The following is a 16,039-nucleotide window of genomic DNA, read 5'->3' as shown; positions in this document are numbered from 1 at the left end:
TCCTCTGGCCAGGTGATGACTGACTTGATTAAATCTGTTTTCTTTTTCATGCATTTTGTAGGAATGTAGTTAACCAATCAGTATATGTTATGGTCAGATCAATTGGGTCATTTTTTTTTTTCCCCCAGGTATGCCGTCTGATTAAGAACAACCATATCGTTGCTTTTGTCTGTCTGCCTTGGTGATAACAATCTTTGTTATTTCTTAGAGAATGAAGGACTAATTTTTCTGCTTTGGTTAAATTGCAACTGAGTTGATTATTATTATAATTTAGTATATTGGCTGTTTTTATCCATATTTTATTGGCCATATTAGAGATAAGAAATTTTAGACCTCTTTCAATGTGATAAATGAAGTCTAATTTGTTGACTGACCTTGGTGTGATATTGTAGTTCAAGCCTTTTCCAGAAGCAAGAGTTCTTTGTTAAGGTTGTGGATATGTTGATAAGTTGGCAATGGTCTGTTGGTGGTTGGTTGCTTCTCACTTTCTTTGTTTGTAGTTGGCTGCTCCTCTGGGCATGGCATTTGGATTGTCTGTTGCTTTCTTGTTGTTTCAGTCTTTGAAACTTTGCTATTAGTTTTATTTTTACATAGAATGAACTTTGCAGAGTCACTTGCAATCCTCCCTGAGAAATCACCCAAAAAGGTTTTGGGTGATTTCCAGGTTTTTTGCAGGTTTTGTGGATTTGTTCTCTCATGGCTTTGAATATGTAAACTGTTTCCCATTATTCTGAGAATAGATTAATTTAGGTTCCATATAACATTGCACAAATGTAGATTAATTCGTAAATTTTAATGTATAGCATAGTTGGGAAAATGAACCATCAATGGTGGAGCTAGAACTGAATGTTATTGCTTAGAAAGTATTAAAGAGGCTAGTGAAAAATACAACATACTCATTTTATAATAGTGATGGCAGAGTTAAACTAGGAGACTGGACTTGTGATTCTTTTAGATTTTTTTCTAAGCATTTGACAGAATTCCACCCAGAAGGTTGTTAACAAACTCATTATACTCTTTATACTCATTAGTCCTTGGCATGAATTGGAGCACAGCTGACATATCAAAGAGCATCATATAGAGGAGTTGAATCTAAAAAGAATGAGGGTGACTAGTAGAGAACTTACAAGGCTCCATTCTATTCTTGGACCAATCATGTTTAACTGGTACACTGTCTTGTATACAGAGGCTAGAGAAACTTCCATAATTTCCACATTCGACTTTGAATAATGCTGGATCTAATATCCACTTGATTTTTATAATTTTTACTTCACCAAACTGAAGTAAAATAAAGAAATAAAGAGCCTTTTGGCTCTTTATTTTAGCAAATAATTTTATGCACTGGCCAACAGTTGGCTTACAAAAAATAAACCTCTCCAACGTTTCATGTTCCTTAGTATTGAGAGTTTTTGCTCTCTTAAGATCTCTGATGAGCACCAACAAGGATGAAACAGCTGTCAGGCCAGTGAAGCATTAAAAAGTTTACCAAATTAGAAAGCAAATATTTGGACGCCTGGGCAATGTGCATGTTTTCTAAAGTATCTGCGCTAGGGAGACTCGTAAATGCCGGCGGGAATTCCCATAAGCTCTTTGGTCAACTTATTTTTCCGAAACTTTCAGAATGTCTACGTTCGGCTTTGAAATAATGTCGGATCTAATATCCATGTGATTTTTATAATAATACTATATCATCTCTACAATCTTTATACTCATTGGACTTCATCCCATCCTGAATCCCATCTCTGATTGTGCCAGTATTTATTGTGACGAAACCTCTATGTAGTCCAAGGACTTAGAACACTATAATACAGCACACCATCTTGTGGGGAGAATTTTTTTTTATCAGAGAAAAAGTTAATTACATCATCATCATCAAATTCCTGACATGTACCTTCAAGGAGTGTACAGAATATGATAGTACTACATGAAAAATTTACATCATTACTAACTTCCTATCTACAATTTTCCATCAAACCAATCTGTTACCAGCATTATCATCTTATATTTCTGTCTTCTAAGGCACTTTTTCCTGGCAGAGGACACTTGTTTTGCTCATCTTTCCTATCCCATTCTATTTAAGTGACCATACTACACGATTAACTCTGCTAATACATTCCTGGATGCTAACAATGTCAAGTTTTTTCCTAATAGCCTTGTTTTTAATATGATATTGCCATTGATTCCATTTGTTCATGGCCCTAATCTTTCTCAGGACTCTCATATCTGTGGTTTCTTAGTCTTTGGTCAAGTGTTTTATCTCTAATCCAGTTCTCAGATCGATAAGTTAAAATTAGTTTACACACAGTCTTGTATACAGCTAATTTAGCGTTTTGACTAATTTCTCTCTTATTCTGTTTAAATTTCTTCAGTTGACTTCCTACCAAACCAGCTTTGTTGATTCTGTTGTCTATTTCCATATTTAACTTACCATCTTCACTAAAAATTATGCCTTAGTAGGTGAAATGCTTTACTTATTCTATAGGATCTACATTCATGACAGTTGATATTTTCAATCTTTCTGCCTATTTTCATTGTCTTTTTGTCTTATTGCTAACCTTCACACGATATTTATTACAACAGTTATTCGGTTTAGTCAGGGAATCTTACAGACTTGTAGCGGATTTATTTAGAAGTATAAAATCATTCGCATAAAGCAAAGAGCTGACATTAACATCTCCAATTTTGATATCAAGTTTAATACCACTTTCCTTCATGTGATCCATATAGATAATGAATAAGAGAGGGGATAATGTACATCCTTGTCTGACACCAGATTTAATATTAAACCATCTTCCTGTACTTTCTTCAATTCTAACTGACTTACAACTCAAATAAAGACTAAGTATTGCTTGATATAATGCCCCACTGATACCATACACCTGTAGTGTTTTGATTGGCTTGTCATATGCATTTTCCAGATCTACAAAACTTAATTACTCATCTTTGTTATATTCCAACGATTTCTCAACTATTTGTCATAACATGAAATTTTGATCATGACAGCCTCTCTTTGGCCTGAATCCAGCTTGTTCTTCACCAAGCTTCTCCTCCACAATTCTCCTCAATCGTTTCTGAAGTATACTGGCATAAATCTTACCCAGAATACTCAGTAGAGAAATACCTCTATAATTCTCACATTCAGTTTTATTTCCCTTGTTATATATGGGTACTATGACAGTTCTACTCCAGTCATCTGGAATTCGTCCCTCTCTCCAGGTCATCTGAACTATGCAGGGCAGTCACTGCAAGACTTTTATACCTCTATACTTGTACGTTTCTGGTCGATTATCATCTGCTCAAACTGCCTTTCCACGTTTCAGACTTTTGATGGCTTTTTCTACTTCAATTATGGATATGTATTCCTGATTGCATACGTGATCAGTATTTTTTATCGCTGTGCTGGCATCACTGCTAGGTTCATTTAGCAATTTTTCAAAGTAATTATTCCATAGTTCAAGGATATCTTTTTCTCCAGTTTTCATATCACCTTTATCATCTCTAATTCCTTTTACAGCACTCTTTCCTCCATTTCTGAGCTTCTTCAACAACCTCCAGAATATCTTGCCACATTGATATTTATTTTCTATGTTCTTACCAAAGTCTTCGAATGATTTTTGTTTAGCTAGTTTTACACAGTGTTTAGCTTTCTTACATTTGTCTGTGTATTCTCTAAGAGCTCAAGCTGACTTCTTTGCCAGGAACTTTTAATATGCTTTCTTCTTTTCCTTCACTGCCTCTTTAACTTCCTGTGTCCACCATGGAGTTCGGATTTTCAATCCTTGCTGACAACCTCACCACATACCTCTCTGGCTGAATCATTCAATGTTTTCTTCAGAACTTGCCACTGAATCTCCAAGGTTTGGTTCCTGTTCTCAAACTCTTTCATTTTTTCTTGAATAATGTTTGTATATTTTAGTCTACAGTTCACATCTGAGAGCTGCTCAACTTTTATTTGCTTTAAAACTTTCATGTTCATCTTTTCAATATGAAATTCAATTTTATCCTGCTCAAGACTAAATGGTGATCACTTCCAATTTCAAATCCTCTCTACACTCTGGTGTCCTGCATCAGAGAGAAAATATCACTATCAACAATAACATAGTCAAGGAGACTTTTCTTATTCCTTGTGTCTTCTCTCTGTGTGAATTTGTGCACATTTTTATGTTGGATCATGGTGTTAGTAATAACCAGCCCATGTCTGGATTTCTACTTGAACAGAAATCCAACAAGTATTTGCAATTATTATTAGCTTTGCTCTTTTCTCCAAATTTTCCCAAAATATTTTTATATGTCTGACAATTACTCTGCTATTTAGATCCTCAACAAGGACCAGCTTTTCCTTTTTCATTGTGTCATTTGCTTTCTCTAAAGTCTCGAAACATTCCTCCACTTCCTACTTTAGTAGAGCCCTCTGTGGAACCATAGGCACAAATAAATCTCATTGTCCAGTTCCCCCATTCTGATAATTGCTCACATCACTCGACTTGAAATCGCCTGCCATTCAAGAATATTAGATTCATATTTATTGTTGAATACTATGGCTACTCCTTCTTTTCCTTGATTGTCATTGCCTGAACATATTATATATTTATTGCTCAGAAAGATCTCGCTAGTTGTCTTTTTTTTTTTGTTTCAGTCACCCCTGTTATGTCGTTCTGGTACTTACCCAACTCCTCAGATAGCTCCATTTCTTTGCCATTCAGGCTTCTTATATTGATAGTACCAATCTTGAACTCTTTGATATTGAGTTTGTCTGGTTTGGGATTTTTTCCAGTAGCTGACTTTTTGTGGACCTTGTTTAACCTGGCAACAACCCAGCCGGCATGAAATTCTGTCATGTTGTATACCATCATTTAATATTGTGGTTTAAGCCAATAAGAATACAATTTGGTCAGCTAAATCCCAAAGTGCAAGCCAATCCTCATTCGTTCAGTATTCAGGTAGATACCTAACAATGTGCACCACGAGAAGGTGAGGATTGGACACTAGGTCAGAAGCTCTGGTCGGTTCTCTGCATTCCTTTAAAGGCTGTGTAGAGCTCTCCTATCAGTTATACAGCTTTGACCCTTAAGCACCCCTACTGAACTTCTGAACTAGGAATACTCAGTAGGGAAATATCTCTGTAATTCTTATATTCAATTTTATATCCCTTTTTGTATATGGGTACTATGAGAGCTCTACTCCAATCATCTGGAATATGTCCCTCTGTCCAGGCCTTCTGAACTATGCAGTGCAGCCATTATAATAGCAGGCAATATCAAGTAGAATGATGTGGGCAAAAATCAGAATGGGGGAACTAGAGAATGAGTTTTATTTATGGCTATGGTTCCACAGAAGGTTCTACTAAGGTAGAAATGGAGGAATTTTTTGATTGTCAATGATTCATTTAGCAAATTTTCCAAGTAATTATTCCATACATCATTGCATTGATACCAGTATATAGAAAGTAAATGCAGTGCAGAATAAATTTCCCAAAATATAGTTTATGTATTATTTGTTTAGATTTTAATTAAATTTTCATAATATTTTTATACTTAGACAACGAAAGTAATATATTTATTTATCTGTGAGTTTCCTAATTTCGGTTTCATTGTAATTTTTATTCATTTTAACCTGGTTCGAAAATTCTGTTCAAATTCCATGACCAGGCATTGAAACCACAAGTCACTTCAGGCCTCCAGTAAGCAGTGCTGTGGTCTCACATCAGACGACGACAATTCATCTCTTAGTTAAAAACAATTACAGACATCCATGCCCATTGCAAGTTTCGAATCCACAGTTCATTGGTGGGAGAGGGTACACTATCCAGTTGGTTGTTAGCAACATGATATTTCTGATTACAGCTTACTTTTGAACGTTTCACGAGAGAAGTAATTAATTACTTATTTCACTTTGGGAGTATGCATCTATCTATCTATCTATATCTATATATATATATATATATATATTTTTTTTTTAAATTAATTTTTTTTTTTTTTTCAGTAAAGAAGACTAAATATAAAATTTAAAATTTCTTAGTGTCATAAAATATAAATACTAGAATTGGAGGAAAAGGTAAAGACTAGTATTGCACCCATAGATGGCAATTTAGCTTATGTCGATTTACATAATGATGATAGATTTATGTAATTTTGCTATCATTTTCTTTAATATAATTACTCAACGGCGAACCTATGATCTTAAACTAGCCCTGTAAATGATAGTAGCATACAATATGTCATTTGTATGCAGGAAAAGTGGTTATTTTCAAAATACACATGTATTCAACTTCTGAATTAGTTCATATAAAAAAATATATACACCTGGATGGTTGTCTAAATGCGCAGAACAGAAAAATAGTGGCAGTTAGAAGAATAAATATTCTTAAATATTGTGCCCTCTCTCCTTAACTATTCTTAAATGTTTTATTCTCCCTAATATTCTAACTATTAATAGTTAGAATAGTTAATAGGAATGTGTACTATAAATATTATCCTTAAATATGGTGCTCTTTCTCCCTAACCATCCTATCCCAGTTCTGTAATTAATATTCCATCTACAGAGCCTTTAGTAACAAAGAATATTAATAACTTTATACAGAATAAAAATTTTCAGAAAGCTAAATATAATTGGAATATTAAATAATATATAAAATATTTCTTAATTTTTTTTATAATAGTTCTTATGGAAAGTGTTTTTTTTTTTTCACATATATCCATGAAGAATTTTTGTGTGATTAAATTTTCCCACGATGAATTGTCCAGACACAATCATCCCTGATTCCTTTCACAGCATTCTTTCCTCCATTTCTGAGCTTTTTCAACGGCCCCCAGAATGTCTTGCCACCTTCTTGATATTTATTTTCTATGTTCTTACCAAAGTCTTCCCATTATTTTTGTTAGCTAGTTTTACATAGTGTTTAGCTTTCTTACATTTGTCTCTGTATTCTCTTAGAACACAAGCTGACTTATTTGCCAAGACGTTTTCATATGCTTTCTTCTTTTCCTTCACTGCCTCTTTAACTTCCTGTGTCCACCAAGGAGTTCTGATTTTTCTCTCCTTGCAGACAACCTCACCACATGCCTCTCCAGCTGAATCAATGTTTTCTGCAGGGCTTGCCACTGAATCTCCAAGGTTTAGTTCCTGTTCCCAAACTCTTTCATTTTTTCTTGAATAATGTTAGTGTATTTTAGTCTACAGTTCACATCTGAGAGCTGCTCAACTTTTATTTGCTTTAAACTTTTTTTACATGTTCTTCTTTTCAATATGAAATTCAATTTTATCCAGCTTAAGACTAAATGGTGATCAATTTCAAATCCTCTGTACATTCTATTGTCCTGCACCAGGGAGAAAAAACATCACTATCAACAATAACATAGTCAATGAGACTTTTCTTATTCCTTGCCTCTTCTCTCCATGTGAATTTGTGCACATTTTTATGTTGGAACATGGTGTTAGTAATAACCAGTCCATGTGCTGAGCAGAAATCCAATAGATATTTGCCATTATTATTAGCTTTGCTCTTTTCTCTAAATTTTCCCAAAATATTTTTGTGTCTGACAATCTTTTCCTGCTCTGCTGTTTAGATCCCCAATAAGGACAACTTTTCCATTTTCATTGTATCATTTGCTTTCTCTAAAGCCTGAAAAAATTCCTTCACCTCTACTTTAGTAGAACCTTCTGTTGGACCACAGGCACAAATAAATCTCATTGTCCAGTTCCCCACTACATTTATTTATTTGTATCTATATTAGCTATATTTAGTAGCTACTGAATATAAAATATAAAGTAAATGCAAGATCAAAGAATCAAAAGAAATCTGGAAGAATGAAAAATGTAAAGAAATAGAAATTCTACAGGAAAAGCATGACAGTTTTAATGTACACAAAAAAGTTGAAAGAGGCCTCAGGTATATTGAAGAAAAAAAAATTCTGTATCCTTTGAAACAAAAAGAGAGAAATAATATCCAAAAAGGATGATAAAATACAAACAAGAATGGGTGAAATATATAGAACTCTTTACTGATAATAGACAGAACCCAGAAAATACTTATGAACATATGGAAGGTCCATGCATTCTAAGATCAGAGGTGTAATGTGCACTAAACTCAGCTAAAAATGGTAAGGCCTTAGGCCCTGATAGAATACCAGCAGAAATAGTAGAAGGTGACAGTTATTAGAAGGTGACAACATTAATATATTTGTAAAGCTATATAATAAGATCTACAATACAGGCATAATCCCTCAAGACTGGTTACAGTCGACCTTCATCATGCTACCTAAAAAAGCAAATGTGAAAACTTGTAATGACTATAGAATGATCAATTTAATGACTCATGTTCTCAAAATGTTTCTGAAAATAATTCAAAAAAGAATATACAGAAAATGTGAAGACACCATCAGTGATACCCAATTCGGCTTTAGAAACGGTTTGGGAACGAGAGCCTCTCTTCTGTTCTCAGATCTTATTCCAAAAATGTATTTGCTTCATCGACTTCGAGAAAGCATTTGACAAAGTCCAGCATGCTAAAATGATTGTACTATTAAAAAGAATTGGATTAGATGGTAAAGACATCAGGATCATTGAAAACTTATATTGGAACCAAAAGGCATCTGTTCAAGTTGATGACATTATTACAGACTCCATTAACATCAAACAAGGAATAAGGCAAGGATATGTGCTGTCACCTCTTTTTTTAACATATACACAGAGGCCATATTTCAAAAAGTCCTGAAAGGAAGTGATTAATGTAAATGGTGAAATCATCAGTAACATCCGATGTGCTGATGATACAGCTCTCCTGGCTGACAATATTCAGGATCTTCAAAATCTTCTGGAACTAGTGAATGAAGAGAGTGAAAAAACGGGATTAAAAATAAATATAACCAAAAGTAAATTCATGGTCATAAGCAAGAAACCAATTCTAAATTCAATTTAAATGGAAAACAAATAGAGTGGCAAAGTTTAAATATCTTGGATGCTGGTTAAATGAAGATTGCAATCCAGAAATGGAAATAAAAGTTAGAATTGAAATGGCAAGAAAAAATTTTCTCTTGATGAAATCAACACTGTGTAACCGCAGTTTAAATTTAGAGCTTAAAGAACGCATGGCTGAATGCTATGTATGGTCTGTACTGCTGTACGGTGCAGAAACTTAGACCTTGACAACATCAGTAAAATGACTTGAGGCCTGAGATGTGGTTATACAGATGAATGTTAAAAATCCCATGGACAGCAAAAATGTCCAATCAGGAAGTACTGGAACAAATGGGGAAATCACATGAACTTGTAGATACCATAAAAAGAAGGAAAGCTGCATATCTTGGTCACCTACTTCGTAATGAAAAATCTAAGATATTTCATCTGTATAAGATATACAGATGAATGTTAAAAATCCCATGGACAGCAAAAATGTCCAATCAGGAAGTACTGGAACAAATGGGGAAATCACATGAACTTGTAGATACCATAAAAAGAAGGAAAGCTGCATATCTTTGTCACCTACTTCGTAATGAAAAATATAAGATATTTCAATTGATTATAAAAGGGAAGATAAATGGAAGAAGAGGACAAGGAAGACGAAGACAATCTTGGCTGGCAGACATCAGACAGTGGACTGGCATGAACTCTGAGAGACTGCTCAGAGTGGCTTAGGATCGCTCAGAATTAGCCAAGAGTCGCCGACCTCCGATAGTAGATGGCACTCAAAGAAGTAGTAGCTACTGAATAGTATAGCTACACCTCTTCCCTGATTGTTATTGCCTGATTATAGTATTTTGTATTTATTGCTTGGAAAGATCTCACCAATTTTTGTCTTTTTTGTTTCAGTCACCCGTATTATGTCAATCTGCTACTTATCCAATTCCTCAGCTAGCTGCATTTCTTTGCCATTCAGGCGTTGAATCTGATGTTGAGTTGGGGTCTATTTCAGGATTTGTTCCAGTAGCTGACTTTCACTGTTTGCCCTGGTTCCTTGGCAAAAACAATGGGGCCTTGTTTAACTGGGTGACTGACACCTCAGTTGGCATGAAATTCTGTCATGTTGTGCCATCATTTTAAATTGTGGTTTAAGCCAATAAGAATACAGTTTGGTCGGCTAAATCCCAAATTGCTAGCCCATCCTCTGTTCCACTTTTTTTTTGAGGGGGGTTCATGCATTTGAGAATTAAAAACGAGGTATATACAAAATCTGGTATTCTTTTAAGAATATATTACAGGTCCCAAAGGACCCAACATCAGTAATACACTTCTTCATAGAAAAATAGTCTGTGGAAAAATTTTTCTTCGTAGAAAAAGTGTATGACCATATAGTTACTAGTAAACATGTAATTTGACAAAAGATTGTCTTTCTTTAATTGGCAATTTATTTGAATTTTAGAGTAACAATAGCAAACATAAATACAAAAAATAATGTTATCAGTAGCATTTGAACAATTCTGATTGTAGCATACTAATCATACAGTGGCTAATTGAGCCTTTCCTTAATACATCAGCAATCATCCAGGAACTTCTTGGATGAACATTAACCATATATCATTTGTTTTCTGCTTTATTTCAGGAATCTAAATTATTTCATAGTTGTTTGGCTATATACTGGAATGTTATTTCTTACCTTATTACTTGTATCAATAATTTAAGTAGCGATAAATATAGTATGTGAGAAGATATGAAAGGTCTGTTGGAAGAAGTGAGAATGTGAGAGAGTAAAAATTGTAGGAGTGCTACCCAGATATGACAGTACTGAGTTCAGGAGGGCGATGATAGCAAATAATTTCACAGGCAGGCTCTGTAGAAGAAATTGATGCAAGTTTTTAGATGTGTGTGATGGCAGAAAAGACTTGTATAAGAGGGATGGCCTGCAGTTAAATTCATTTGGCATCAGGAGCCTGGAGAACCTTCTTGGTAGCAGAGAGTCTGGGAAACTAGATCATCAAGGGAGAATGGGAAATTTGTGTATGAAAATTCAACAATGGTATACAAACCTGATCAAGATTTATGAATGTCTTCAAACATGGTTATGTATGTGGTGAAGGGGTGGAGAAATATGCTTTGGGTTCTGACCTTTTGTCTTGTGAGGGAAAAGAGAAAATTCTAGAACAAGGCCACATTGATTGCATATCTAATTATAAGAATAGGCTAGGTGGTAATTTATTATGTCTATATACAAATGCCAGGAGCATCAGAAACAATGTAGTTGAGTTCATTGCTTTATTGAATACGATGTGGCCTAAGATTGTTGCTATTAGTGAAACCTGACTATTAGAATCAGATATGGTAAGTGGGATCAAGTGTAATGGGTATACTGTTTTTAGGAATGACAGAAGAGGTATGTGAGGAGGAGTACTACTAATGATATCAGATGACTTAAGTCCTGTTAGGGTAGAAACACAAGAAAACAATAATGGTAACAATGTCCTATGTAGCAGTGAGTTTGAGTCTGTCTAGTGTGAAGTGCAGGTTAACAGAATGAAATATATAGTGGGGTGTTGCTACAGACCTGGCAGCTCATTTGCAGGGGATGAAGAAATTCATCACCAATTTAGCCTTATGGGTACCAAACAAGTGATCATTATGGGCAACTTTAATTTTCCAAACATTGATTGAGTAGAAGAGAAATCTCAAGATAAGAAAGAAGGGGAATTTATTGAATTGTTACAAGACAATTTTCTGAAGCAGCATGTGAAAGAAGGAACTCGAGGTGAAAGAGTGTTGGATTTACTGATAGCATCAGAAGGGCGTCTCTGTTAAGAATATGGCTATTTTACCACCATTTGGTGACAGTGATCGTGCTGTTCTTTCTTTCTTGGGAAGTATCTGATTGTATTGATGCGGTTACATCCTGAACTACAAAGCTGGAAATTATGATCAACTTCGGAGAATACTATCTTTGGTCCCATGGTATCAGTTACTGAATGAGAAAAATGTCAGCAATGCATGGGGATCTTTGAAAAAGTGCTTAAATGAGGCAGTCTCTGAATTTTTTTCCTAGTGTTCGAAGAATAGTTTGGGAGTGAAATGCATGTGCAACCTTATTAAGCAAGAGATCCATAAGCTCAAGTTAGAGAAAGGGAATGGATACATCCTGATATGTTGGATTTTTCTAAGCTATTTGATAGGATACCACATGAAGGACTTACGTAGCCTAGATAATATGGGATTGAAATATAAACTCTTGATTTGGATCAGGGGGGATGATTGACAGACAGATATCAAAAAGCGGTATACAGTGGGTGTGAATCTGCCAGATTTCAGGTGACCATGGTTACCTCCAAGTTTAGTCCTTGAACCATTATTGTTCAATCTATACATTAATGACATCAGGCAGGGTCTAATATCAGATGTGCTATTGTTTGTCGAGGATGCGAAGATAGGCAGAGCAATCAAGGATGCCACTGATATTCAGTGCTTACGAAGTGATGTGAATAGGATGGAAATTTTGGCATACAAAAATGCTGTCAATTTAATGTTAGTAAGTGTAAAGTTATGCACTTCGGCATGATTCGAGTTCCAGCAGCATATTATATTAGCAGGATTATGCTACAAGAAACTCAGGAGGGAAGGGATCTTGGCATATTAGTGGATAGGAATTTGAAGTTCAAAGGTCACATAGCAAAAGTTGCAAATATAACTCAGAGGATAATTGCGATGTTGAAACAAACCTTAACAAGTAAGGATAAGGAAGTAATTTTTTTTCTCTTTATAAGGCCTTGATAAGACTACACCTGGATTACTGTGCACAATTTGGTCTCCCGGGTTCCAATGGGATAAAGAAGCTGTGGAAAGCATGAAAAGAAGTTACAAAGATTATATCTGGATTATGGAATTTAGATTATGAGGACAGATTGCAAGTATGTAGATTGCCGACTGGTTAACAGGAGAAAGAGGGGGGGTGATATGATAGAGGTCTATATACTTTGGAATGGATGTTATAGGATATCATCGGATGAAATTTTTTGCTATATAGAAGGTGGGGAGAGAACACGGAGGCATCCATGGAAGTTAAGTTTGTTCACAGTCAAGAAAGAGATAAGAGCTAGATTTCTCTCCCAGAGAGCAGTGAGTGAGTGGAATAGTTTGCCTTTAGGGTAGTGAGTGCATCTAGCATGAATGAATTTAAGGTAAGGTATGACAGTTGGTTTATAGCCTCCCTCAATGAGTCCTTGACTCCCTGGAGGTCTCAGATAATAATAATAATTATTATTATTATACATGTAAACCTTCATAGAACCAAGCGAACAGTTAAATTAACTGAAATGTATATATAGAAAAATAAAAATTCTGTACACTAACAGTTATATATAATGGCATTCTTAAAACCCCAAATTTTTGGTGTTTTTCTTTATTAGCACCATGTCCACAAACCAAAACATCTAGAGTAGGACAAGGTGCAAACAGAAGTGGAGGTAGTGGTGATGCCATAAAATTAGAGGAATTAAATAATCAGGTAATATGTTAAGTACTATTAGTTACATTAAATGTAAAAACAATTACTGTGCTTCTTTTCTGTGTTTGGCATGTAGTGTTTTAGGAGTTATGGTCAAAAGTATGATGACCTCTATAGCCAGTTATATAGAATTTTTCCCTCTGTTACCCATTTCACCAATATTCATGCTATAACATGAATTTTCATGAATTGAAAGGTGAAAGTACTACACTTGGTATGAGACCATTACTGTACCTTATTGGAGGCTTGATGCAGTATGAAGACATCTCTACAGCAGATTTTTATTTAACTCCAGTATGTTTGATGCCTGTAATAATGTGCTCTAAATTTCCATACTTTTGTGGAGTAGTCTGTCATTATAATATATATACTGCTCAAAACAATTAGGGGATATTTTGGTTTTCTTGTAAATTATAAAGTTATAAAAATAATTTAGAATGTAACACATTTATATTTAAAATATTCTTAATATACAACAGTGTAGAATACACAACTGCGTTCAAAATCATGTTAAGATTTTGAACGCTTGTCGAAATGGGTCTTAGCCGTATTAGCATGTGAGCCCGGGGGAGTATGAAAGTGTGGCTTGTTGCGCTCACTTCCACAGTGCATAATTATCACTTCGATTGTAAACATGTCACCTATTACCCATTATTTTGTTAAAAATGGCAGAGCAACATGATATCCCAGAATCCATGGCTTGGAGAGCCATTAGTCGATTAGAAGGTGGACAAACGCAGCAAGTTGTCACTCAAGTGGGTCATGTATCTCAAAGCGTAATTTTGCAACTTTGGAATCGCTTTCTAGAGACGGGAAATGTTCGAGATCGTCCTCACTCAATAGGTTTATATGCTCGAAGACCAATGGTTTGCATGCATTCCACATACTGCAAATTACAAAAGAGCCCAGGAACACCACAATTGGACAAATGAGGATTGCGCTTGTGTACTTTTTAGTGATGAATCCAGGTTCAGTCTGCAACCAGATAACCGGCATATCTTGATATGGCGTGAAAGTGGGACAAGAAATAATCCACAGTTGGTTCGTGAAAGACCCCAACATCGAGGTGGGAGTTTGGTGGTATGGGCTGGAATAAGTATAGGTGGCCATACTGATCTCTATTTTATCAGAAATGGTTCCTTAACAGCCCAAAGGTATATCAATGAGATTTTGGAACCTATAGTTCATCCATATGCTGCTGCAATTAGCCAAGAATTCATTTTTATGGATGACAATGCTCATCCACACCGTGCAAATTTGGTACAAGTTTGAGGAAGAAGATATTGAACGAATGGACAGGCCTGTCTGTTCATCGGATTGTAATCCAATCGAACATGCCCGGAATGCTTTAGGTAGGCACGTTTCTGCTCTTGGTGCCACCACGATCACTTCAAGAGCTCGAAATTGCTCTCACAGAAGAATGGGGAAATATCCCACAAGAACTGTTTGTTAGTCTTATCCGGTCCATGCAATCAAGATGTACCGCTGTTAATGGAGACCATATGCCCGATTAAAAATTAACAAAAGTGTTTTTGGTTATTCTTGTTAAAATTATTTCATGCTAAAATGTATAATTCGTTAAATTTGTAATAAATATTGATTATTTAAACTATCTCATCAATTAGACCCCATCCATAAGAAATATTTATTCATGTATAAAGTACCCAGTAGTTATAATTATTTGCAGAAATTTATAATTATACAACAGAAACTAAAAATTCCCTAATTGTTTTGAGCAGTTTGTGTGTGTGTGTGTGTGTGTGTGTATATATATATTCATCTTTTTTTGACTGACTGAAACTGAGAAAATAGATAAGTTAATTTAAGGGAGCACACATGTTTCATCAAAAATGACTTCTTCAGGTGCAAATTAAAAAACATAAAAAAACATAAAAACCCTGTGCTATTATAATAATAGACTTGTGAAGTTTGAATTGTCGTTATAGTCCGTTCTGTAGCTGTGCAAATGCGAGCGTATGAGATCATGCATGTATCAGTACCTAATGGCAGAACTATGCAACTCAGGTATACTATAACTAAGATTGTTGTTGATATGAGACGAGTTGGGGCAATTTCTTTGGATTCAACTATGTGGCGTTCCACTTCATCATAACAAATATAAACATTCAATGTTGCATCCCAATCTACTCCATGTTGGCAGCCTTCATTGTTTGTGTTCACTGAAAATAAGACGTGACTTGAGAGTGCTCTTGCTCTGACTATTATGTGAAATGTCTCTCTTATGTTCCTCTGGCTGTAGGAGAATTGACTTCTCAGTCTGGCCATAGTATAGTCTATCTGACTTGCATAGTTTTGTCATTAGGTACTAGCGTACGCGTGATCTCATACGTTCGCATTTGCACAACAATAGAACTACAGAACAGACTATAACGACAATTCAAATTTAACTTCAGTTCACAAGTCTGTTATTATAATTGCAGTGTTTTATGGTTTTTTAATTTGCTTTAAGTGTTATCACACCCGAAGAAGTCATTTTTGACGAAACATGTTGTGTACTCAATTAAATTAACCTGTTATCTATTTTCTCGGTTTCAGTCAGTCAAAAAAAGATGATCATATCCAATCATCTTTTTTAAATACAGTCAATGTAACTAC

At 35.1% G+C, this 16,039-nt stretch overlaps 1 protein-coding gene across 2 annotated transcripts in view; it reads left to right on the top strand.

The window, feature by feature from the left end:
• The window catches only part of LOC150108803 (microtubule-associated protein RP/EB family member 1-like), a 154,910-nt gene that overhangs the window by 115,371 nt on the left and 23,500 nt on the right, over positions 1 to 16,039 (top strand). For both annotated transcript variants that reach the window (XM_090403351.1, XM_090403342.1), the window contains exon 6: positions 13,326 to 13,423. In XM_090403351.1, the coding sequence (XP_090259477.1) occupies positions 13,326 to 13,423 (98 nt within the window). The remainder of the gene's footprint in view (positions 1 to 13,325; positions 13,424 to 16,039) is intronic.

Source organism: Typopeltis vanoorti, chromosome 2, assembly GCF_054136105.1.
Source record: "Typopeltis vanoorti isolate ZY-2024b chromosome 2, IOZ_Tvanoo_1.0, whole genome shotgun sequence".
NCBI lineage: Eukaryota > Metazoa > Arthropoda > Arachnida > Uropygi > Thelyphonidae > Typopeltis > Typopeltis vanoorti.
The sequence above is the reverse complement of the archived record's forward strand: the minus strand, read 5'-3'. Positions and strand labels throughout refer to the sequence as shown.